At 36.4% G+C, this 24,045-nt stretch overlaps 2 protein-coding genes across 4 annotated transcripts in view; both read right to left on the bottom strand.

The window, feature by feature from the left end:
* Positions 1–4,643: 4,643 nt before the first annotated feature.
* LOC120089707 (putative pentatricopeptide repeat-containing protein At5g52630) lies at positions 4,644–7,135 on the bottom strand. Its single transcript, XM_039047074.2, has one exon. The coding sequence runs from the start codon at positions 6,610–6,612 to the stop codon at positions 4,792–4,794; it is 1,821 nt and encodes a 606-aa protein (XP_038903002.1). The 5' UTR covers positions 6,613–7,135; the 3' UTR covers positions 4,644–4,791.
* Positions 7,136–9,908: 2,773 nt separating this feature from the next.
* The window catches only part of NRPA1 (nuclear RNA polymerase A1), a 31,760-nt gene continuing 17,623 nt past the window's right edge, over positions 9,909–24,045 (bottom strand). For all 3 annotated transcript variants that reach the window (XM_039050353.2, XM_039050356.2, XM_039050354.2), the window contains exons 18-23: positions 21,911–22,113; positions 20,489–20,687; positions 20,093–20,352; positions 19,386–19,526; positions 11,174–11,951; positions 9,909–10,751 (exon numbers count right to left, since the gene is read on the bottom strand). In XM_039050353.2, the coding sequence (XP_038906281.1) occupies positions 10,155–10,751; positions 11,174–11,951; positions 19,386–19,526; positions 20,093–20,352; positions 20,489–20,687; positions 21,911–22,113 (2,178 nt within the window). In that variant the 3' untranslated portion in view covers positions 9,909–10,154. The remainder of the gene's footprint in view (positions 10,752–11,173; positions 11,952–19,385; positions 19,527–20,092; positions 20,353–20,488; positions 20,688–21,910; positions 22,114–24,045) is intronic.

Here is a 24,045-nt window from a genome sequence, read left to right on the forward strand (position 1 = left end):
ATTTTGATATTAAAATTAAGAAATTAAAATGCTTAATGATTCAGTTTTCTTCCGCTGCATATTTCTGTAATCCAATAATGGTATCAGAGCATCATTTAAGCATTCAATTCGAGTTAATTTTGACTTGGTAAGTGTTCTACATAAGTTGTATGAAAATGGTGAACTGATATGGTTTTTCTGAGGTTTGACATTGTTTTCTCTTTAATTATATTGTAATTCTTGTAATTGGCCCTTGATTGATGGGCCTTAATGTGTGATTAAGTATCTGTAATTCGATTGGAGTTATTAGAGTTGAAATTAGTTTGTAATTGAAGAAAGAAGTAAAGAAGGCCGAGCAGCAGAAACTGGTTTTTCAGTCACTGCCCTATACTCGATGCACGATGCCATACTCGATGGTACTCGATGATATTTGCTCATACTCGATGATATACTCGATGCTCGATGACATACTCGATGCTCGATGTCATACTCGATGTCCATACTCGATGGCATACTCGATGCTCCTTGGCATACTTGGTGCTCATATTCGATGGCATACTCGACGCTCGATGGCATACTCGATGCTTGATGGCATGCTCGATGGTACTCGATGCTTGATGGTACTCAATGGTTTTTTGCCCGATACAACCCAATTTTAAGCATTGAAGGTCCAGTTCGAGAGGTTCAGGTCCGGTTCGAGCGGTCCAAAAGTGTTTTGGAACCAGTTTTGGTTATTATTGTAATAATTACACCTTTGTTTACTTGAGAATGTCAAAACTAAACCATATCAGTTTATGTTTAATTATTTATGCATTGTGATGTATGTTATAATTTGTTGAAAGTAGGATTTTAACCTAAGGGTTCTTTTGTAATTGTCTTCCACCCTAGGGCTCCCTACTGTCTATTTATTCACCCTGTTCTCTTGTATTCTGTGTATCAGTTTAATAATAAGAAAAAGATATGTATCGTGGTTTTTTTCCCTGTTCTAGGGTTTCCACGTAAGTTGTGTGTTAGTCTCTCTTTTATTCTTTTCTCTTTTATATTTCATCATGGTATCAGAACATGGCGACGAAACCCTAGCCGTCATCGATGAGAACCAACCACAGACTTCTTCAGCAAACCCCATGGGAACCGACGAAGCTCCAAGCCTAGACATGAAGGCAGCCATTCAAGCGGCTGTGAAGGAGTATCTCGCCAATCCCAGCCGCCGCCGATAGAGGAGAGATTTAACCCTGCCGAGATGTTCCAGCCGCTGCGCGAGGGAGGGCCATCCGTGTCGTTCCAGATCGAAGCTGCCTCCGACGATCAGAGACGCTCGATCGCGCTATCCGCATCGTTCCAGACCGAAGCAGCCTTCATCGATCAGAGACACTCGATCAGGCCGAGCCGCGCCGGTGGGTTGCTGCCAAGCCCTTTGTCCGCGCTGGTCGTGCCACTCGTGCCAATCGTTTAAGCTGCTACCCAGTCGATGCCTTTCCGTGCACCGAGCCGAGCAGCAGAGCAGCCTCCGTTTGTGAGTTACCCAGCCGGCGGATCGAGTCCAGCTTTCACGGCTGCTTCTGCCTCTGTCCAGCCATTCATAAGAGCTTCTTTTCCAGCCGCACCCAATCATGGTGGCTCGACCTAATGCCCTGATGATGATCGACGACGGTTGGCGTACCTTCAACTACAAATTTCAAACTTGGAAACGGCTTTTGGCACAAACCCTCAACCTGTCACCACAGAGAATCTAGAAAATTTGTTCTCTTTTTTGCCCAATGCAACTTACTTATCTGACTCAATGGGAAATTCTGCAGGAGTCCTTGTGGGAGAGAAATTAAATGGTCAAAATTATTTCTCCTGGTCCCAATCGATTAGAATGGCCTTAGAGGGATGGCACAAATTCGGGTATTTGACAGGAGAGATTCCGAAGTCGGTCCCTAGCGATCCTCAGGAACGAATCTGGAAAGGGGAAGATTCGTTATTACGTTCTGTTCTCATCAATAGTATGGAGCCACAGATTGGCCGACCATTACTATATGCAGCAACTGCCTGAGATATCTGGGAGGTAGCATGAGATATGTATTTAAAGCGATAGAATGCATCTCGGTTATACACATTACATAAGCAGGTCCATGAATATAAACAAGGGCACTCAGATCAAACACTGTTTACAAAAAGGTCAGGCTCAAGGAAGATTGCAGTCCTCATAGTGTATGTTGATGATATTGTTCTGTCTGGCGACGATGAGGGTGAAATTATGAGGCTTAAAATAAAAATGGCCAAAGAGTTCGAGATTAAAGACCTCGGTAAGCTGAGATACTTCCTTGGAATGGAAGTGGCCCGATCAAGAGAAGGTATTTCAGTGTCGCAATGGAAATATACATTGGATTTACTCAAAGAAACAGGCATGACTGGTTGTAAACCAGCTGACACACTCGTGGAGTATAATGCAAAACTTGGTGTTACAAACAACAAAGTTCCTGTTAACAAGGAAAGGTATCAGAGGTTGGTTGGGAAGTTGATCTACCTATCCCATACAAGACCAGATATTTCATATGCAGTGAGCGTGGTAAGCCAGTTTATGCAGGCTCCCTATAAGGAGCATATGACTGCGGTTGAATGTATCCTTCGGTACTTGAAAGGGACTCCTGGTAAGGGTCTGATGTTCAGAAAGTCCGAAAAAGGGCTATCGAAGCGTATACCGATTTTGATTGGGCAGGCTCTGTCATCGGTAGAAAGTCAACCTCCGGATACTGCACCTTTGTCTGGGGTAACCTTGTCACCTGGAGAAGTAAAAAACAAGGAGTTGTTGCCAGAAGTAGCACTGAGGCTGAATATAGGACAATGAGCTTATGGATCTGTGAAGAAATCTGGCTGAAGAAGGTGTTGTCTGATCTTCACCAGGATAGTGAGCTTCCAATGAAATTGTTTTGTGATAATAAAGCAGCAATAAACATCGCAAACAATCCAGTCCAACATGACAAAACCAAACATGTAGAAATTGACAGACACTTCATCAAAGAGAGACTGGATAGTGGAAACATTTGCATCCCCTATATTCCCTTAAATCAACAAGGCAAATGTACTCATCAAGGGGTTACTTAAGCCAAACTTTGATTATTGTATCAGCAAGTTGGGCCTTATTGATATTTATGCCCCAACTTGAGGGAGAGTGTTGAAAGTAGGGTTTTAGCCTAAGGGTACTTTTGTAATTGTCTTCAGCCCTAGGGCTCCCTACTGTCTATTTATTCGCTTTGTTCCCTTGTATTCTGTGTATCAGTTTAATAATAAGAAAAAGATCTGTATCGTGGTTTTCCTCCCAGCTCTAGGGTTTCCACGTAAGCTATGTGTTAGTCTCTCTTTTCTTCTTTTCTCTTTTATATTTCATCATAATTAAATCAATCTTGTACTACATATAGTAGGTCGTGTAGATTTAAAATCCCACCATAGGAAGCATGTTACATGCATTGAAAGTATGTTATAAGATGTTATAATATATAGTATGCATGTTTAGGATTTCAATTGTTTTAATATAAGTGTTATATTAAATTATGAGATATCTAATGTATGTTATGGATGCAAAAGCATGTCTAAAGTTTTATAAGTTATCATAAAATTAGGTTAGACATTAAAATTCATAACAAAGATAAGTTGCATGTTCACGTAGGTTAATAACTTGTTTTAATAGTTAAAATAGGTCGTTTTCTTATAAAACCTGGATAACAAACTCAACCGGTATATAACCCTGTCTAAGACTTAAGGTATTTAAGTTGACGGTCTACAGAACGCCTCCTACTCGGGGAGTATGGCCAAATAATTGAGCGTTATCAACTAGTTTTATGAGCAATACATGAACGATGTGAGGTTTTAAAACTGGTTTATCACCTAGACATTGTAGGTTAAATCCAAATATAAATGTTATACTTGGATAAACACCTAGACTTAGGTTGTTTAAATAGTCGGAACAAACCTAATTAAAAGAATACTCAAACATTTAAAACACTTCAGTAGGAGATTAACAATATATTCGATATATCATTTTTAACTCTCACGTCCTCAAGAGTTCACACAGTGAGATCCATGCTTGGCTTCGTATCACTTTTAGCGCAACTGCTCCATTCGAAAGTGTTTGCATGGGTCAATAACAAGGTGAATGAGGAAAATAGTCCATAGTAAGTGGGTGAAAGAAATGTGTCAACTTAACCCACAGTCTCCTCCATGAGTTTGAACCGTGAGATTCCTATGTTGCGTCTGCTGTCGTTTTTAGGCGGAACTAGCTAGTCGTTAACTGTAACGATTCCTTCGAAGCATTGCAACATAGGATTTAGAACAACCCAAGCTTCAGAAATGAATAGGGTCTTATAGTTCCGCCTTGAACATTGTCTTCCAATTCAGGGGCATGTTCATAGCATTCTATAAGATCTGAAAATGGCATAATTGCAATGAGATGAGTTTGAACAATCCAAGATCTTGCTTGGTAACCATTAGTTTTTTTGTTTTGAAAATTAAGCCTATAAACACTCATTCCGCTTCTAAATTTTATAGTTTGTTATCTGCTTTTTACCAATATTTTCAAAAACTAAGCTAAAATTTGAAAACTTAAAAACTAGTTTTTAAAAGTTTGTTTTTGTTTTTGGAATTTGGCTTAAAATTCAACTCTTTACTTAAGAATATACTAATCATTTTAAGATTAAGAGAAAATAGGCTTAATTTTCAAAAATAAAAAATGAAATGGTTATCCGAGAGTATTTTTGCTTCTCCAATTGCAAGCATGAGGGAGTAACTTGCTCATGTCGTAGATTGAGAGCTGCTCCTTAAATTACATATCAATCACCAATAGTCACCACATGAGCATTTTCCATCCTCAAACCGATGAAATCTATTGTTATCTCTAACAATGAGAATCCTCCCCGAGCATTTGGACATGAACTTTATTGCAGCGTGACAATCACCACAAACACGCAAATTCTTCATAACTCTTATAGGTCTTCCAGGTGGGAATGTAATGAGTCCAAAAGCAATGGCTAGCCTTTCACTGTGATACCGAATCGTCTCGCTTTTCTCCTCACCATCGACTGCTCGCAGCACAAAACTCGTATCTGCAACATAGCCAGCTTTCTCCATTTCCTCCTCCAACTCTTCCAGTTTCTTATAAATCTCTTCCCATTTAGCATGAGATCTATCACCTGCAGTGAACGTGTGAACTTTGTTTTCCTCCTCAACCCAACTCAAACCAGTCTCCTTCTGCACTCCTCGGTCACGCAGCATTTTCCTCATCCGGGCCGCTTCTTCATATCTTCCAGCAGCAGCATATGCATTAGATAACAAAACGTGTAAACCTGAGCTAGTACTATTTAGTTCTAATACTCTATCAGCCACAAAAGCTGCCATTTCTGTATCTTTATGGATTCTACACCCTGTTAACAAAGCTCCCCAAACAGATTCAGTAGGTTGCATTGGCATTTCTTTGATCACAGAAACAGCTTCCTGTAACTTTCCAGCTCGCCCAAGCAAGTCCACCAAAGAGGCATAGTGCTGAGCTTCTGGTTCAATCCCATAATCTCTCATTAAATTGAAGTATCCTCGTCCCTTCTCGACCAATCCTGCATGGCTACAAGCATAGAGGATAGATAAAAAAGAAATGAAGTTTGGTTTCATCCCCGCACTTCCCATTTCTTCAAATAAACCAAACACTCTCTCTGTATGACCATGTTGACCGCAGCCCATCAGCATTGAATTCCACAGGCCAAGATTTCTGGTGGGTATCTCATCAAAAACTTGATAAGCCCCTTCTATAACCCCGCACTTGGAATACAAAGAAATCAAAGCACTCCCAACAAAGCTCGAGGAATTAAAGCTCATCTTCAAGCACAATCCATGAATCTGCTTCCCCAATTCAAGAAGTGTGGAGCTGCTACAAACACGAATCACACTCGAGAATGTGAAGTCATTAACATCAACATCCTCAACCAAAGCTTGCTTGAACAATGTCAATGCCTCGACACTCTCATCCAATTGAGCATGCCCACAAATCATCCCACTCCAAGACACTACATTCCTCTCAGGCATTTCGTCGAACATATGACGAGCATCCCCAATCTCTCCACATTTCGCATACATATCCACCAACGAACTTCCAACAAACAGATCACAATCAAATCCAGTTTTCACAACAAGACAATGTAAAGATTTCCCAACATCACACCGACACAAAAACCCACAAGCCTTAGTGGCACTAGGATAAATATGATCATCTGGGCGAATCCCAACATTCAACATTTGTCGAAAGAACTCAAGGGCAAGCAATGGGGCCTCATTTTGGGCAAAAGCAGAGATAACAGAGCTCCAAGTGGTGGAAGATTTCCTCGGGGCTTCATCAAACACCTGCAGAGAAAAAAGTGGTAATTGGGTTTTGGAGTATAAGTTGATTAGATGATGGGAAACGAGAGGAATGGTTTGTAATCCGAATTTAACGATGTGGGCATGGAGCTGGAGGCCTTTAACGAGTGATCGGGAATGGGTAAAGGAAAGAAGAAGGTTGCAAATTTGCCTGTAGTTTTGTTCAAAGCTGTTTTGATTGAGAGAGTTTTGTGAGGGTTTAATGGCGGTTGGAGTTGAGAGAAGGCGGTCTCTCTGAAGTTGAAGAAGCATTATAGTTTGGGGAAATTCTTTGTTTCAAGAAGCATTATAGAAGGCGGGAATCCTCGTCTCAAATGCGAAAGGGGCGGAGACAAGAATAAACGCCAGTTTCTTTATTCCGCAAACATTATCGATCAGAGTGAGCTCGGATAGGATCGGAACTCCAACGAACCCTAAAGGCTTGCTAGGCCCCGACCGGAGTTCGGATTGGAAGAAACTTGAAAGGAATCCATACAATAGATGGTGCTCCGGATTCAACAATGCCTTTTGCACTACCTCCGGCGACAGTCCAGCAAAAGAGCAATTCGGAAGCCTTCACACCGTCGTTGTTGCTCGCAGGTTGACAGAAAATGGACAACTTTTTTTCTTCTCTATTTTTTTTTTTTTTTTTTTTTTTTTTTTTATCAAATGGGATCTTTTTTAAATATAAAAAAATGTTTAAAAATATTTAAACTTTCTAGTAAAAAATTCTAAAAATGTATTCTTATAAATATGTTTTGGATTTTTTTTATTTATAAGAATTTATCTTATTTCAAATTTTGTTGGGTTAATGTCAATAACTCTTATTCTAAGAAAAATCAACTAACATTTAACCTCCGTTACAAAGTACCATGGTCGTCCAACCTAAGTTCTTCGGCATTTGCAGATGGAAAATTGTATATAATGATCCAAAAAACAAAAACGATTGGCCTCTTTCTAAAAACATGTTTATTATTGATCGGTATGTGAAATACCACTTTTATTCTCAATATTAAATGCTCTCTTTCCTTGTATTACCTATGTCTCTTTCCTTGTATTACCTATATCTCTTTTACTCTTCCCTTCCAACAACAACAAAATGAAAATTTAAAGTTATTTAAAATTAGAGATGTTTTAACATTTTGCTTACTTTATAAGCATAGTTGGAAAAAATACAAAAAACCATATAAAAATGAGTGGTCATTTAGTTAAAACGGAGTTTTATCGACAAAGATATGACAAAAACAAAATCATCATTTGTGCAGAAAAAGCATGTGATCGTTGACATCAGCATATGCGATTGCTGACATCAGCATAGGCGATCGTTTACATCAACATACGCTCAATTTTTGTTCTGCAATTTTGTTTTTATCAAATCTTCATCAATATAACTCCATTTTTGCTAAATGACCACTTGTTTTCATATGATTTTTCGTGTTCTTTCTAATTCTACTTGTATATTGAGCATAATGCTAAAAAAAATAATGAAAATAAATGGCATTATAACATTTAAATTTAGAAAAAAATTTACTTTTGGACCAATAAAGTCAAAGATTATTTAAGTTATTATTTAATTTACATGCATGATTGGAAAGAACCCGAAAAAATGTACGAAAATGAGTGATCATTTAGTAAAAACGGACTTGTATCGACGAAAATATAATCAAAACAAAATTACAAACAAAAACTGAGTGATCACATATGTTGATATAAGCGATCACATATATTGATGTAAGTGATTGTCTATGCTGATGTCAATGATAGCATATGTTAATGTAAGTGACCGCACACTTTTTTGCCCAAACGATAATTTTGTTTTTGTCATATCTTAGTCGATAAAACTATGTTTTATCTATATGACATTCGTTTTCATATAGTTCTTCGCGTTCTTTCCAACCATGCTTATAAAGTAAACAAAATGTTAAAGCATCTTTAGTTTTAGATGGCTTTGAACTTTTGTGTTTGTTGCTGTTGGAAGGGAAGAGCAAAAGAGATAGATAATATAAGGGAAGATATCATTTAATATTGAGGGTAAAAGTGATTTCACATGTCAAAAGGTCATTAACAAACAAATTTTTAGAAAGAGATCAGTCATAGAAAAAAAATATTTTTTGGGTCATTTTGTATAATTTCCTGTGCGTGCACATTTATCGTTAATTGATGGGACTCCATATGCAATATTAAGGCACATCCAGATTTTTACAAAAATACAAATTTGTGTTCATTGTTAAAAAATTTTATCTTATGACTTTTTTGGAACGTGGCAGGGTTCAAAATCTCATTACTTCACGATGGATGAAAATCCATGATTGTGAATGGACAATTTAATATTGGTCAATAATTTATGACATAAGCCAAATATTAGTTTTCATTGGTTCTAGAATCGAAGTCATTTGTCATTAACATAATCAAATATGTATCATTCATACAAAAATCTCATTTTCTTTATGAATGTCAATAGAAAAAATAGGAAAGAAGAATGTTTTGAATATTATATTTTTCTTTTCTTTTCGTGTCTTTTTTTTTTTTTTTTTTTTGGCACAATTGTGTATTACATATATAATAAAATATAATTAGGTTAAATTCTAACTGAGGTTTAACAGGTTGAGGTGTCAAATTTCATTCAAGTGAAGTCAATAAATATGTATGAAAAAATATATATGAAAAAAAATCAAAATCAAAATCATTAAATAAAATTTTATTTTTTAATAACTTAATAACCCTCTTAATCTTTTTATTTAAACAATGAGTACAAAAATGTGAGATTGAATCTCTAATTCAAGGGAGAATTCAAGAAGGTAGTCAAACTAAACTTTTGGAAAGATAATTGATGTAACATTAACACATGTTCGGATTGATATCTCAATTATCTAACTTAGTATTGAAAATAGAATGCAATTCTAATTTTTGAGTTAAATTATCAAAAATACTCTAAAATTATAATAAGAGGGGTCATTATAGTCTCAGGATAGTCTTTGCCTCAAATACACTTTAAATATTAAGATTTCTTCAACCAAAAAATAAATAAATAAATAAATAAATTAAATAAAATAAAATCCTTAAAGACTTTTGTCTTTAAATTCATGAATGAAAACATTTGTATCGTTCATGTGTGGACTAAACTTACAAATCCATAAATAAAATAACAAAAAAACATTGAAGATATGGGGATAAAGAGAAAAACGACAATAAATATTGGTCCCAGATGAGTTATCTTTATTTTTTTTCTTGTATGTGTTTAAATTTGTCCAAATAAATAGGTACAATCTATTCCATCTATGAATTTAATGACAAAAGCCTACCATGATTATTATAAAATGAGTTTTTTAGAAGTTTGAGAGAGTAATGAAACCAACTCATGGTTTAAATCTATTTTTCATAATTTAATCCAAAAATTATAACTTTGGTGACTAGGATAAGTAGTTACCCCTAAATTCAACTAGATCTCACCATACATATAAAATGACCGTACAAAATATTTAGCAAAACTAAAACGAGAAGAAAACTGAAGTATGCCTAAATATTTTGGTCGATGTAAGAATTCAATTAGTAGTTTGCTCAGATAATTCTAAGGGGCAAAAATTCTGAGCCATTTTTTTTAGACTTCTTAACAAAATTGCACAAACTTGTTGCTACATGTTAAGCTGTATAAATAATACAACAGTAAGCTAATAATACAAAATTTTGTAGCATCCAGAATTTACATCCAAACTCACTCTCTCTCCTAATGCCAAGAACTAATGAAATGGTATGTACTTAATTTAGTTAATTAAATAATTCAAAACTCAAGAAATGAGGCAAAAAATTTTGACTTATCAGACTTCAATTTTCTGCATCAAATCAAAGCTGCCGGTACCCATCTTTGCTGGCAAACCAAGACAGATCCTAGCAGATGGAGTTTCCAAGGTGTCTACCTCCCCATGGAATGCAGCTTGAACAATGAACTTTGAAGCCGTCTCAAAAGTCATTCGACTGAAAGGAGATATTGAATCGGCTATGCCTCCTAGTCGGCTCATCGGTCGGTACCCACCAGAATGAGTCATATAATCAGCAACGAGAGTTAGATGTCGCATATTGACAGATATCCCATATGAAGTGAAAATGTTTTGAATTTCTCTTATTATGGTTTCCCTAGCAGCTTCCACTCCATATGTTTGAAGCATGGCATGAATGTCATTGGAATATATATATCTAACATCAAGCTCATCTTGCAACTCCCAGAGCGTCATGAAGTCAACCCCACTGGTCTGCAGAGCAGGAATTTTTTCCTTTTCTTCTGGTTTGATATTCTTTCTTTCCTTGACATTGTTCCCATGGTATATTACCGGACCTTCCTTGCACGTAATTTGTTGACATCGGATGATTTTGCCCGAGCTTTGAATAGACACCTTCTGGGCCGCTCTCTGAGCGATCTGGATATGCAAGCAAGAAAGTTCATTAAATGACGACAATGGTGAAAAGAGACTTGAGATATTAGAAGAATTAAATAATAATAATAACATAATATATTATGAGAAACATATATTACACCAACCATTTTCTAGACTGTTGGATGAGCTAGAAGAATAAAATTCACCCATTTAACTGGTTAGAGAAACTACACTAAAATGTATGCTATTGCTCGTCCTACTGTTTTTTAAATTGAAACTACAATGTTCGCTCGGGACAACTACAATACATGGGTATGGATGTCAAAAAAAATTGATTGGACTAATTATTTTCTACTACTACACAAGGGCAAACATGAAGTCAACATTCTGAAGACATAGTTAGTGATAGAAAGGAATAAAAAACCAGATCCAGATGAAAAGAGACAACAAAGGTGAGGAAGTACCTGGGTTAGCAAAATATGAGGTTCATTTGTAAACTTAAAATGAACCTCAAAATGATTTCCCTTGGCTTCCACAAAAATTGATCTATCGTAGTCAAATCTGGTGAACTCTTTAACTTTCTTCTTTTTGTTCGCTGCTTCGGTTGTCTTCCCTTTCGACTTGGACTTTGAGACATCTACTATCTCAGTCTGATTCTCAGATGTACCGCCTTTCACGATTTCCATCATATCATCATTGGTTATTTCAGCTTCATCGCCTTGATCAACTTCACTTTCAAATCCTGTTGATGGTTCTTTGGCATCAAGTTCATCTTCTGAATCATCTTCATAATCCATCTCATCGGTAGCTTGAAGTTTTTGTTTTTTCATATCGGAACCAAGATCTTCAGCGACATCTAAGTCATTACCAAGATCATCATCATCATCATTTTCTTCTTGTTGTGAACTGCTGAATTCATCTCTTTCACTTGAACCCTTTGATTGTGAATCGGAAACAAAATTTCTTATCCCATTGATCTTTGATAGCAAGTGCATTTCATTTTCGATCAAATCTTCCAACGCCCTAACAAATACATTTTCCAATGTGTCTTTCAAATCTTCAGGTGGTATATGAGCATGCTGTGGATTATTTTCAAGTGGATAAAAGTTAATTCGAAGCTTGTAAATACTGCATCTCTCTCGCTTTCTTTGAGAAAATGGCACAACAGTTGCATTCATGCTCTCTATTATGTCAGCTACTGTAATCTTCTTTAGCTTATTAGCAAGACACTTTGCAACATCCCTGTTATAACAAAGTCAGTTTTTCTGGTTCACAATAAACATAGGAAGCAACACGGATGCACAAGCATAAAGATTAAATGCCCAGAGCCTTGACGATTCAATAAAAATGCTTCAAACATGGAGAAGAATGACAATAAACAAATCCAAAAATAAAGCATCGGACGGACAGAGTTTAGGAGGAGATGATAACAATCACAACTTTAAGGACACGTCAATCTTAAACATGCAAAATGATACATATATATATATAGTAATAAATAAATAATTAACTAATTAATTAATGCATATGCTTCATGTTATAATATGTATTTACATATTTATGTATAGTTGCCCCAAGAAAGGTTTCTTTGTTCCCTATATACATGTACCTTTATTTTGAATAATATATGAAAGAATATATTCCAAAATACTAAGAACATGGTATCAGAGCCTCTCTAGGGTTTGAAACATTCATTTAACGGCTACGCCGTTCACCGTCTTCTGTCGCCGTCTGTCTTCGCCGTTCACTGGAAAATGCCACGCGTAAGGCTCACGTGCAGCCGGGAGAAATCTGTTCTGTCGCCACACGCAGGCACGTGGGAGCACGCAGGTGCTCCATTTCTTGTTTGTCTCGAGTCCTCCTTTCCGATACTTTTGGTTCCATCAAAATACATTCGGGTTTGAAGATATTTGAAGAATACACCTTTGTTTCTAGGGTTGGTTGATGTTTTGTTCAATTTTGTGGCAGTTTTGACCATTTAGTGTGATTTTACCCCAGTTTTTATATTTCGTTCAGTTGTTCTCATTTTGTTTGTGGGATCTATGGTCCATGTGTGAATCCAATATGGAGGAGGGAGATGAAGAATTTGGTGTTATCTAATGTTATTCTCCTTGCCTCAAAGATCTAGGATCACAAGTTAAATGGATCGAATTACTATTATTGATGTAGGACAATTCTCTTTTATTTATGAAGTACTGATATGGATGATCCTAAGACTGAGGGTCTGCCAGAAGATGATAAGAAGTAGAAGAGTTGGCTTCGTGATGATGCTCGACTTTATCTCCTGATCAAAAATTCTATTGTGAGAAAGGTTGTTAACTTGTAAATCGAAATGTGTATCGAAATTAAAAATTAGTATATCATGTATCATAACTATTGTATATCGTAAGTTTTAAATTTTAATTAATATTTTATATTTATATATATAATCAATAATTAATAACAAGTAGATAATTAAACCTTATAAATATGAAGTTTTTTATTTTTTATTTTTTAAAAAAACCCTCATCTGTTTCTCTATATTTTTATGACGTATGACCTTCTCATCTTCCTTTAAATTAGAAGACTCTTTGGTTCTCTCAAGTCTCAAAATTAATTCTTATTTAGGCTTTTAACCTTCTTTAATGCTAACCAGCCCCAAAATGGAAGAAAATTCAAACATTTAGTGACCCTTTCTATTCCTTTTATTTAGTTCTCTCCAAGTCCCAAGATGCCCTTCCACCTACCTTTGCATGCATGCCTAGCTGCTTCATCTTCTTCAGATTCAGTCCCTCCTCCACTTTTTCGTCTTCTTCAATTCATCACTTCATCTTCTTCAATTTTGTTCTTCTTCTTCGACATCTTCAATTTTTGCCTTCATCTCCTACTGCATCTTCTTCTCCTTCGATTTCGTTTGGGTTCAATTCCAAATTTTCACCTATGCTCCAATCTCAGTGTCGTGATTCAGGTGAGTAAGAAGTCTACTACTCTTTTTTTTTTTTCTTTTCTTTTCTTTTTTTTTTTTTCCTGAATCAGATTGATCCAATTCATTTCATTTCTTACAATTCAATGTCAAGAAACGGACAATACACATTATTTCCGATTCACAAATACGATTTGACTTGTTTTGCTTACGTTTCGTTCGGACTCGTACGATACAACTCGCGTATTGTACGAGTTTAACAACATTGATTGCGAGTGAGGTAATTGGTTTGGTCAACCATTGTAATTCTATGAAGGAAATCTTAGAGTTTTTAGAATTTCTGTACTCGAGTAAAGAACAAGTCCATAGAATGTTTGAAGATTGTATGCAGTTCTTTCGTGCCGAACAAAAAGCGGAATCTGTTACCAGCTACTTTATGAGACCTAAAAAGATAGCTGCCGAGCTTGCTTTGTTATTACCTTTCAGCTCAGATGTTAATGTTCAACAAGCTCAATGAGAAAAGATAGTTGTCATGATCTTTCTGAATGGAGTTTTACCTGAATTTAGAATGGCTAAAACACAAATACTTTATGACTCTAAAATCCCGTCATTAGAAGATGCTTTCAGTCGTGTTCTTCGCATTGAGAGTTCTCAATCCGATTTGTCGATTCCTCAACCCATCAGCGCCTTATTAGCAAGAATAATAACCCCAGGGTCACTCAAGGGATATACAACAATCTCCGGACAACTAATTATGATAATCGAAAATCAGATTCTCGGGAGATTGTCTATAACTATTATCGTAAGACTCGCCATTTGAAACGTGATTGTCAGAAGTTGTTGTATAAGAATCAACAATCTCAACATGCTCAGATAGCTTCCACCAGTGATATGATAGAGAAGTCGGTTACCATTTCTGTAAATGAGTTTGCTAAATTTCAGGTCTACCAAGACTCAATGCAAGCATCATCTTCATCTAATCCTACTGTCACCATTGCTGACACAGGTAATACGAAATGTCTCCTTACATCATCTACCAAATGGGTTATTGACTCTGGTGCCACAGCTCATATGACAAGTAATTCTAACTTATTTTCTAAACCTTTGTCCCCTACCTCTTCCACATCAGTCACTTTGGCAGATGGTTCAATATAGTCTATTCTTGGTTCTGGCACCATTAACTTTACTCCATCCCTTTCTCTATCTTCTTCTTACACTTGCCTCAACTATCTTTTAAATCTTTTAATTTAATTTCCATTAGCCAACTTACTCATGATTTTAACTGTGTTATCTCGTTTTTTCCGGGTTATTGCTTGTTTCAAGACCGTATGACGAAGAAGATTATTGGTGAAGGTTATGAATCGGAGGCCTTTATATTTTTTATCACCAGATATTGAAAGTTGAGGCATGCTCTGGAGTTACATCTCCGTTTGAAGTCCATTGTCGTTTGGGTCATCCGTCCTTCTTCGTTTATCCAACATTTCAGTCTTTGTCCTCTTTGAATTGTGATCCGTGTCAGTTTGCTAAATTTTATTGTCTTAGTTCTAGTCCTAGAGTCAATAAACAAGCAAGTGCTCCGTTCGAATTAGTTCATTATGATACTTGCGGTCCTTGCTCAATCATGTCTAAAAACAAGGTTTTATTATTTTGTTACTCTTGTTGACAATTATTCTCATTTGACTTGGTTATATTTTGTTGAAAATAGGGTTTTAACCTTAGGGGCATATTTGTCTTTTCCTCTGTACCCTATGGTTTCCCTCTTTTCTATTTAAGCTTGTAGCCTCTGTGTATGCTGTATATCAAATTCTAACAAGAATTCTTCATCCTGTGGTTTTTTTCTCCCCTATTAGGGTTTTTCCACGTAACTCTCTGTGTTCTATTTTTCTTTCTCTATCTGCCCTTTTCATCATGGTATCAGAGCATGGAGACGAAAACCTGGCCACCATTGAGGAAAACCCAACGGAAGAATCCCAATTACCAGTAGGTGAAAACAATGGCATGGATATAGCCATTATTGTCAAAAATGCCATAGATCATTACTTTCAAACAGTTCTTCCACACCTCCACCGTGGAAACCAGCCGACCGGACAGCCACTGTCCAGAGCCGAGACCCAACTTGAGCTGAGACCCATGGCGCCGCTGATCGGCGTAACAGGCCATCTGATCCACGCCCAGCAGCAGACGAATGACACCCTACAACCAATCCCTCCCGTGCCGCACAACTCCAGTCCGACGCAGCTCCAACCAATCGAAGCCTTCCAGGTCGCACAGCTCCAGACTAGTGCGTTCCCTCCCGTGCAGCTCAGTCGATCAACGTCATCTATGCAATTCTAGCCGGTGCAACCACCCAGTCGATCGGCGTTCCCTCCCAGCCGCTGCCTAACCGAGGACTTCTAGCCTACAACGTCTTCGACACCGCTGGAGCTGGTCCGAGCCACGGCGGTTCTCATAAGCCGAACCAGCCGGGAGTTGATCCAACCTGTGGCTGCCATTTCATCAATCAGAACCCTCTGTTCCAACCGGATTCGAACAGTAGTTTGGGTCACTCATCACTTATGATTGGTGGGTTCGAAGTTGGGGAGTCGTCGTCTCACCGTTGAGATCAAAGGAGTATAATTCAAAACCAGTTTACTCAGTTACAACTCCAGAATTCATCATCTCGTGGTTTTCCCTCCTTTATTAGGGTTTTTCCACGTAACTCTGTGTGTGCTATTTTTCTTCTCTACTCTGCCTTTTTCATCATATTTAATCAAAAATAGTTCTGAATTACTATCTCACTTTTGTGTTTCTCATGTTGAAATTCAAATATCAGTTTAATGTCTCCATAAAAGATGTGCACTGATAATACCAGGGAATATTTTTCTCATGTGCTTGGATCTTACTTTTGCGAACATGACATCATTCATCAATCTTCTTATGCTGACACTCCATCCCAAAATGGAGTTGCTGAACAAAAGAATAGGCATTTTACTTGAAATTGCACGTGCATTATCCTTTCAAATGCATGTTCCAAAGCACTTTTGGATTGATGCCATTTCCATTGTTTGCTTTCTGATTAATAGAATGACATCCTCTGTTCTTAATGGTGAGATTCCTTATCGTGTTTTTTTTCCTACCATATTTGTTTTCTATTTCTCCAAAGATATTTGGTTGCGTTTGTTTTGCTCGAGATGTTCGTTCTCATCATACCAAGTTAGATCCAAAATCCTTGAAATGCATATTCTTAGGTCATTCGCGTGTTCAAAAGGGGTATCGTTGTTATTGTCCTACTCTTAACAAGTATCTTGTATCCCCTGATGTTACATTTTTCGAAGATATGCCCTTTAGTCCAACACCGTCGAGTCCGTGTAAAGGGGAGGATGACGATCTGTTGGTCTATGAGATTACCTCTCCCACGTCATCATCCACTCCACCTACACCTAAGTCTCTTCCTTCTCGTCCACCCATTCCTCAAGTCTACTCCACACAACTTCCACAACAACCTCCAGGCACATGTCCTACACCAATGACTTCTTTTGACATCTGATCTAAGACCAAGTGATGATCTTCCCATTGCACTTCATAAAGATAGGCATGCTTGTACTTACCCTATTTCTTAGTTTGTTTAATATCATCAGTTTTCCTCACCCACATACTCTTTTATTACATCCCTTGATTCCACCTCTATTCCTAACTCTGTTCATGAAGTTTTGTCTCATCTTGGCTGGCATAGTGTAATGATTGAGGAGATGACTACTTTAGATGATAATGGTACTGGGGATTTAGTCTATCATCTTGCAGGATAGAAGGAAATTAGGTGTAAATGGGTGTTTGATCAAGGTTAACCTTGATGGAACTGATGATATTAAACAAACACGTTGTTGCTTGGTTGAAAGCCCGTCTTGTTGCCAAAGGTTATGCCCAATTTTATGGGACTAGTTAGTCAGACACGTTTTCTCTGGTTGCCAAATTAACTTCTATCTGACTTTTCCTTTCCATGGCGTCTACACATAATTGGCCTTTGCATCAGCTTGACATAAAGAATGTTTTTTTTTGCATGGTGATCTTCAAGAGGAAGTTTATATGGAGCAACCAAATGGGTTTGTTGCCCACATGGGTTTCTCTCAAGACTTTCCTTTAGGGTCAATTCGAAAGATTTAGGATCATCGAAGTATTTTTTGGGTATTTAAGTACGAGAAGCAAGAAAGATATTTATTTGTCACAACAAAAATTTATACTTGATTTGTTGTCTGAGACGGGAAAACTAGGAGTCAAACCAACAGTACTCCAATGATGCCAAATCTACAACTTGTTAAAGAAAGAGAATTGTTTAAGGATCCTGAGAGATATAGAAGACTAATTGAGAAGTCGAACTATTTAATAGTGACACGACTAGACACCGCTTATTCTATAAGTATTGTGAGTCAGTTTATATTTTCTCCTACAATGGATCATTGGGATATAGTAAAGCAAATTATATGTTATCTGAAAGCTGCACCTGGACGCGGGATCTTATATAAAGATCATGGTCATACAAGAATTGAATGTTTTTCGAATGTTGATTGGGTTGGATCTCGAGAAGATCGGAGATCGACTTCTGGATATTGTGTTTTTTGTGGGAGGAAACTTAGTATCATGGAAGTGTAAAAAACATAATGTAGTTTCTCGTTCTATTCTAAGTCAGTATATAGAGCAATGGCACAATCTATGTGCGAAATAGTATGGATACACCAACTGTTATCTGAGATGGGCTTCAGTGTTACTGTGCTAGCTAAATTATGGTGTGATAATCAAGCTGCACTTCACATTTCATCCAACCCAATGTTTTATGAACGAACTAAATATATTGAAGGGGGTTGTCATTTTATTTGCGAGAAAATACAATGGTTAGTTTCCACAGGATATGTGAAGAAAAAGCTATCTATGTAACAAGTTGGGCATGGTTAATATATTTGCTCCAACTTGAGACAGTGTTATAATTCGTATTTACATATTTATGTATAGTTGTCCTTTGTGGTAATTGTACATACCCAGACTAGGGTTTCTTTGTTCCCTATATATATGTAACTTTATTCTGAATAATAAGAGAATATATTCCAAAATACTAAGAACACTTCATTTTAAGGTGATTTCAAACACTCTTCACCCTTGATTACACTGGGAACTGAATTAAAAAAGGATTAATATAGTATAAAGATTATGATATACAAAGATGAAAGTATGAAAATTATTGGCAATGCCTTGAAACCACACAAAATTCACATACAAATATATGATGTCATATATATGTGTATATATTGTTGGTTATTTTTGTATTATCCTCTTTATTGTGTTTTGAGCATTAGTCTCATTTCATTATTTCAATGAAGACACTTGTTTATGTTTTAAATATGTATACATACATATATATACATACATATATGTATATGTATATCTACGTATACGTACATATATGTATATACACAGATGTATATCTACGTACATATATGTACATACATAGATACATGCATAATATAATCACAGGTGAAGCTCACTTGTGTCCACAAAATTCACACAAATATACAATGTGATCAATAATGTTCCTTTCACAAAAGTTCGGTAAGTTTCAAGGTCTACCTAGATTTTTTTAATTAAAAAAATGGAAACAACACTAAAACATGCTGATGTTATTGTTGCTGAAATCACTATGTTGACTAAGAAAATTAACTCACTGAAAATAACATATACACAGGTAATAACAAAGTCAAACAAATTGCCACGTAGGGAAGAATCAAGAAACACTAATTTTAACTTACATTGAGTAGCCCTCTCTCAATGGGCATGTCATTATAGGTGTCTTAATCTCTTGAGAAGCAGTCATCAAGATCTCCTGAAGGCGAGGAATTCCAAGGGTCACATTCATCTCACCACGCCCAGCATGATGGAATGTGTTTAACCTGGGATAGATATTTCATCTCAATAACAAAAGAGAATGATAGTAAAATCAGACACTACATGATATCTATCCAATGAGTTCTTTCACTGGAACAGCACATATATGAGATATTGGCATTAAGTATAGCAAAGTATCAACCTAGCATATATTTCATGTGACATTGCCAACTTCGTCCTTCTCATGACTCTAACGCTAAACATCTGTCCCCTCCGAAGAGGAGTGCAATGACCTGAGTTTTTCCTCCTCTTGGAAGTAAATACTTTAGTGTACATGTCCTCGTACATTAGTTTAACCCCAAAACTAACTCTATTTTATATTCCTCTCTTCTATATGAGCAAGAAGAAAGCTTCTTTTCACGAATTTTGGTTAAGGAGGGTACTCACCAATCAACTAACAAAAGAAATTCCTAACCAGGAAAACCTGGGAAAAGAGTTCATTCTTCACCAAGTATCTATACTAATTAAGATGACTTAATCCTTTCCAACTAAGAATTGCTTTAACAAAGCCTTATTCATAGAGAAAGAATATGACTAAGCCTTAAAAGAGAAATACAAAGGAAGCTCTTACGTCATCTGTGTTGATGGCTCTCCAATAGACTGTGCAGCCAGTACGCCAACTGGTTCTCCAGGCTGTGCCAGACTTGATAGGTACTTATTCTCCAATAGTCTGACGAAGTCTTCTTTTGGTACCAGACCAGGAACCTTATCCTTAGAAAGTGAATTATATATGAACTCTGCTTTCTCTTGAAGAGATGAAGGCAACTCATTGATGAATAGATTATACTTGCCAAGTTGATGATGACTTTTTTGGTAAAGCATATCTTGGTTCTGAAATAAAAATAGGTATGGCATTCACTTAGAACAAAAACAAACAATTTTTTTATAAAAGGGAAAAAAATTAAAAATAAAAAAATAATACTAATAAAACTCTATTGCACATTCAGATTTCTGAAGGTCATCTTACAGCTGCTAGTGCTTCAAATTTTGTAATAAAGGCTGTTTTATGGACATCTACACCGTCCTCGCCATATTGGAATTGAATCACAGAGCCATCAGCATCGCGGACAGTGTGATCGTAACAAATTTTCAGAGACTCCAGATTTTTTATTAGGCATCTTTGTAGATATCCACTCCGAGATGTCTTAACTGCTGTATCAACCAACCTATTAAAGAGAATTCACGGTTTATATATCAATAAAGATGTCATGGAAACAAATTAAAAACAGACATATATCTCTTATATAGAATATATCCGTATATTGGTATATTTAATACAATGGTAGATATAAAACATGTAAATTAACCAACAATAGAAACACAATACACTTCATTGAAAGCATGTGAAGTAACTCAATTTTTTTGAAAGAGTGAAGTAAGCCGATTAATAATTGGAGAGTGTGAAGATGTAGAAATATTTAATTGGTTGTGGCTAGAGGAAGAAGATGTGTTCTTAATAGTTTAAATGGATTAATATATAAGGATTAGAATCAGAGCCTCTGCTTTTTTTTTCACTTTATATGTTGGGCATACGTGAGCTGACTTTGATTTTTCTTTCTCAAAGCCAGTGTCTGAAATTAGGGGGAAAAAAACATATATATAAATGTATATTTTAAGTTTGTTGGACCCATTTCCAAAGGGTGTTTAAAACAAACACCCTGCCTAAAACAAAGTGGCCATGCTTCCTAATACAGTTTATGGCCTCAAATTGAAGTGGAGCTCACAGGTACTTCTGTAAATACAGCAGCTCTTTGATCAACTTGGATAGGAGGAGCTTTTTCAAACGCATGGGGAACCCTCTTCCCTCTGGCCTTTGGGCTTTAACCGGTAGGGTACTGCCCTTACTTTGTATTGATATATTGAGAAAGAACAAGGCAATACAGAATCTCCCAGTCCTCTCCTCTCTCAACTTCATACTCCAAAACATGAAAAACTGGAGGGAAAAAAGCTACTATTTTTCCCTAAATACCTCTCAGCCTAACGAACAACATAACAGACTCTGTACACCAACATTCTCCTCACTGGTTCCCACAAGACGTCCCCAACCTCCCAAAATGTAACTAACTGGTCCCTTCCACTATGACATTCTTACCCCTCCTCGTATATTGATGTATAATTGGTGGCCTAACATAACCCCTTTCCCTTTTTAGTAATCTATTTCAAGTTTCTTGCTAGTACACAAATCTTGAACTGAAATGACGATCAAGAATACAAACTTAACTAGGAAAGTACAAAATGTGTAATATAATGGGTTTCAATGAAGGTACATGAAGTAAAAGTAATTTAACTGGATATTTAAAAAAAATAAAAAATAAGCAATCCTGTTGATGCCAAATCATGCAAAAATATACTGTGCGATCAACGGAAGTCCAGAAGAAGTTTAATTTACCCTTCACGGCCAGCCATGCAATGGAAGTAATATTCTTGAGGTCGAAGCCCAGTAAGAAAGCGATCAACAATGAACCCTCCAGCTCGTGATGCCCAATCCCAAGGTGGAAAGCAGGGTAAAGTCTTTCCTGAGACCATTCTGGGAACTCGTTTGCCTTCTAACTGTTGCTGGCCTAAATGTGAAGATATTTGTTGAAAATTAGCCTGTTCAAAAGCAAGATACTTTTAGGGGGGGCAAAATCTTAAAATATAGTAAAATTGTGATTGAGCGATCTTTTAAGTTTCCAACCAGACGCACTTAAATGCAACAAATAAGATATGAAAAAAGCATTTAAACTGCATCAACAAGTTTAAGTTCATAAAAAAAAGGACAATTATATTGTGTAGGATGGAATCCCTAAAATATCTTATGTAATCATTCGTTTTATTTTTCTTAAATCTTATGTTCTTTATTGCCACATCATACTTCCTATGGTACAACCTACAAAGAATACAATACCACCATCCACAATTTTACCATCTTCGGAAGTTATAGCTTCACTGTAGTGTCAAATTAAACAGGAAGGGAAAATGAAACCATTATTCTCTACAGGAAAAAATGACACGAGAGAAGCCTACACTTTGACTCTCTAATATTATTACTCAACAATCAGTTCAATAAAAAAAAGAGTAGCATTTGCAAAATTGCAAAGGCATAGGATCCTATTTACATAAGCGTCTAATGAATCATCTAATAACTATACCAACTTCTCTTTTTTATAAAAAGACAAAAGGAAAAAGAAAAAAACAACTAACAACAACAATACCAACTAACCACAACCCTAACTACTAGGAAGTAGCTACTCAGCAAACAAAAAACATGAAACGTGTAGCTATTAATATAATAGCATTGCAGGGGTCAAATACATGAAAAACATGATCTTGTTCTGTTAGCATATTAAGCTACCAGTCTACCACAAGATCTAAATGTTTAAGCTAAAGTAACTGTCTTATATTCTTAAGGAGTCGTGCATAAGTAAGGTGAACTTTGTTTGGAAAGAAATCCACCTTTACTATGCCTTTTTAACAATTGCACTAATGAAGGTTTGATGTAAGAAGAATAGGGGTTAATTGGGTAATTAGGTAATATTCTAGGTTAATTTCCCTTTTACCCCCACTTGTAATAAAACTCTATAAATAGGAACCCTCCCCTCTTGTATGAAATACATTATTCACTCTAATAAAAGATCAACAATCTTGATTCTTAGAGAGAATTCTCTTTTTATCTCTTTTAGGCTATGAATTGGTATTAAAGCGACCGTCTGGGCCAAGATTGACTGCCGCTGTAGAAGACCGGGAAACTCTTGGCAACGTTGATCACAAGAGAGAGCTTCGTGAATTGTGCTCGTTGTCAAACAACACACAGCTAATTAGGGGGAACCCTTGAAATTCCAAGAAAGAAAAAAGAAACCAAAGATTATTCAAGATTTTGCATGAATGGACTATTATAGACCAAAGAAGGCATCCAAGAAAAAATATAACAATTGGTATGGGCAAGAAAATCAAACTTACTTCAAAAAAGAGTGCTGGAATTCTGACTCAAGTGATTTCGATGAAGAATTTCAACATACTAATTTTGCCCATGCTCGATTTTCTTAAAGAACGTATTAGTATCCACATTGGAAGTTTGATTCTAGTGATTCTATTGATTCCGATGATGTATCCAGGACAGTTTGGGACCAAATAAGAAGGCGACAATATCGGAAAAGGGCCCAAAGATCCAATCAAACCCATTTTTCAAGATATCAATGTAAAGATTGGGAGTTAGATGAATTAAAGAATCATCAAGAATCATCAAAAAGGGATTTTTACTCTTTTGGTTATGAAACACGATCAAGAAAGGTTGATTCAAGAGAATCAATGGATGAGTCCTATACCTATCATGAGATTAAAACATATTCAAGAATCCAACAAAACGACTACTTAGATCCTGTAGCATTGGAGGAAATAAAGAAAACAACAAAAGAAATCCAACGTTCATTGGAGAAAATGACTCAACATATTGATCAATTATCAATTCATTTGCAAGAGTTCAAGAACGGATTAATTTCATATATCGAAGAAAGAACAAAAGAACCATGATTGGAAAATTTTCAA

This window comes from Benincasa hispida, chromosome 11, assembly GCF_027475165.1.
Source record: "Benincasa hispida cultivar pf3 chromosome 11, pf3_genome.v1.1, whole genome shotgun sequence".
In the NCBI taxonomy this organism is placed as follows: Eukaryota; Viridiplantae; Streptophyta; class Magnoliopsida; order Cucurbitales; family Cucurbitaceae; genus Benincasa; species Benincasa hispida.

Bases quoted from the DNA above. Each gene is read 5' to 3' on its own strand.
- LOC120089707 (XM_039047074.2), bottom strand. From the start codon at position 6,612: ATGCTTCTTCAACTTCAGAGAGACCGCCTTCTCTCAACTCCAACCGCC.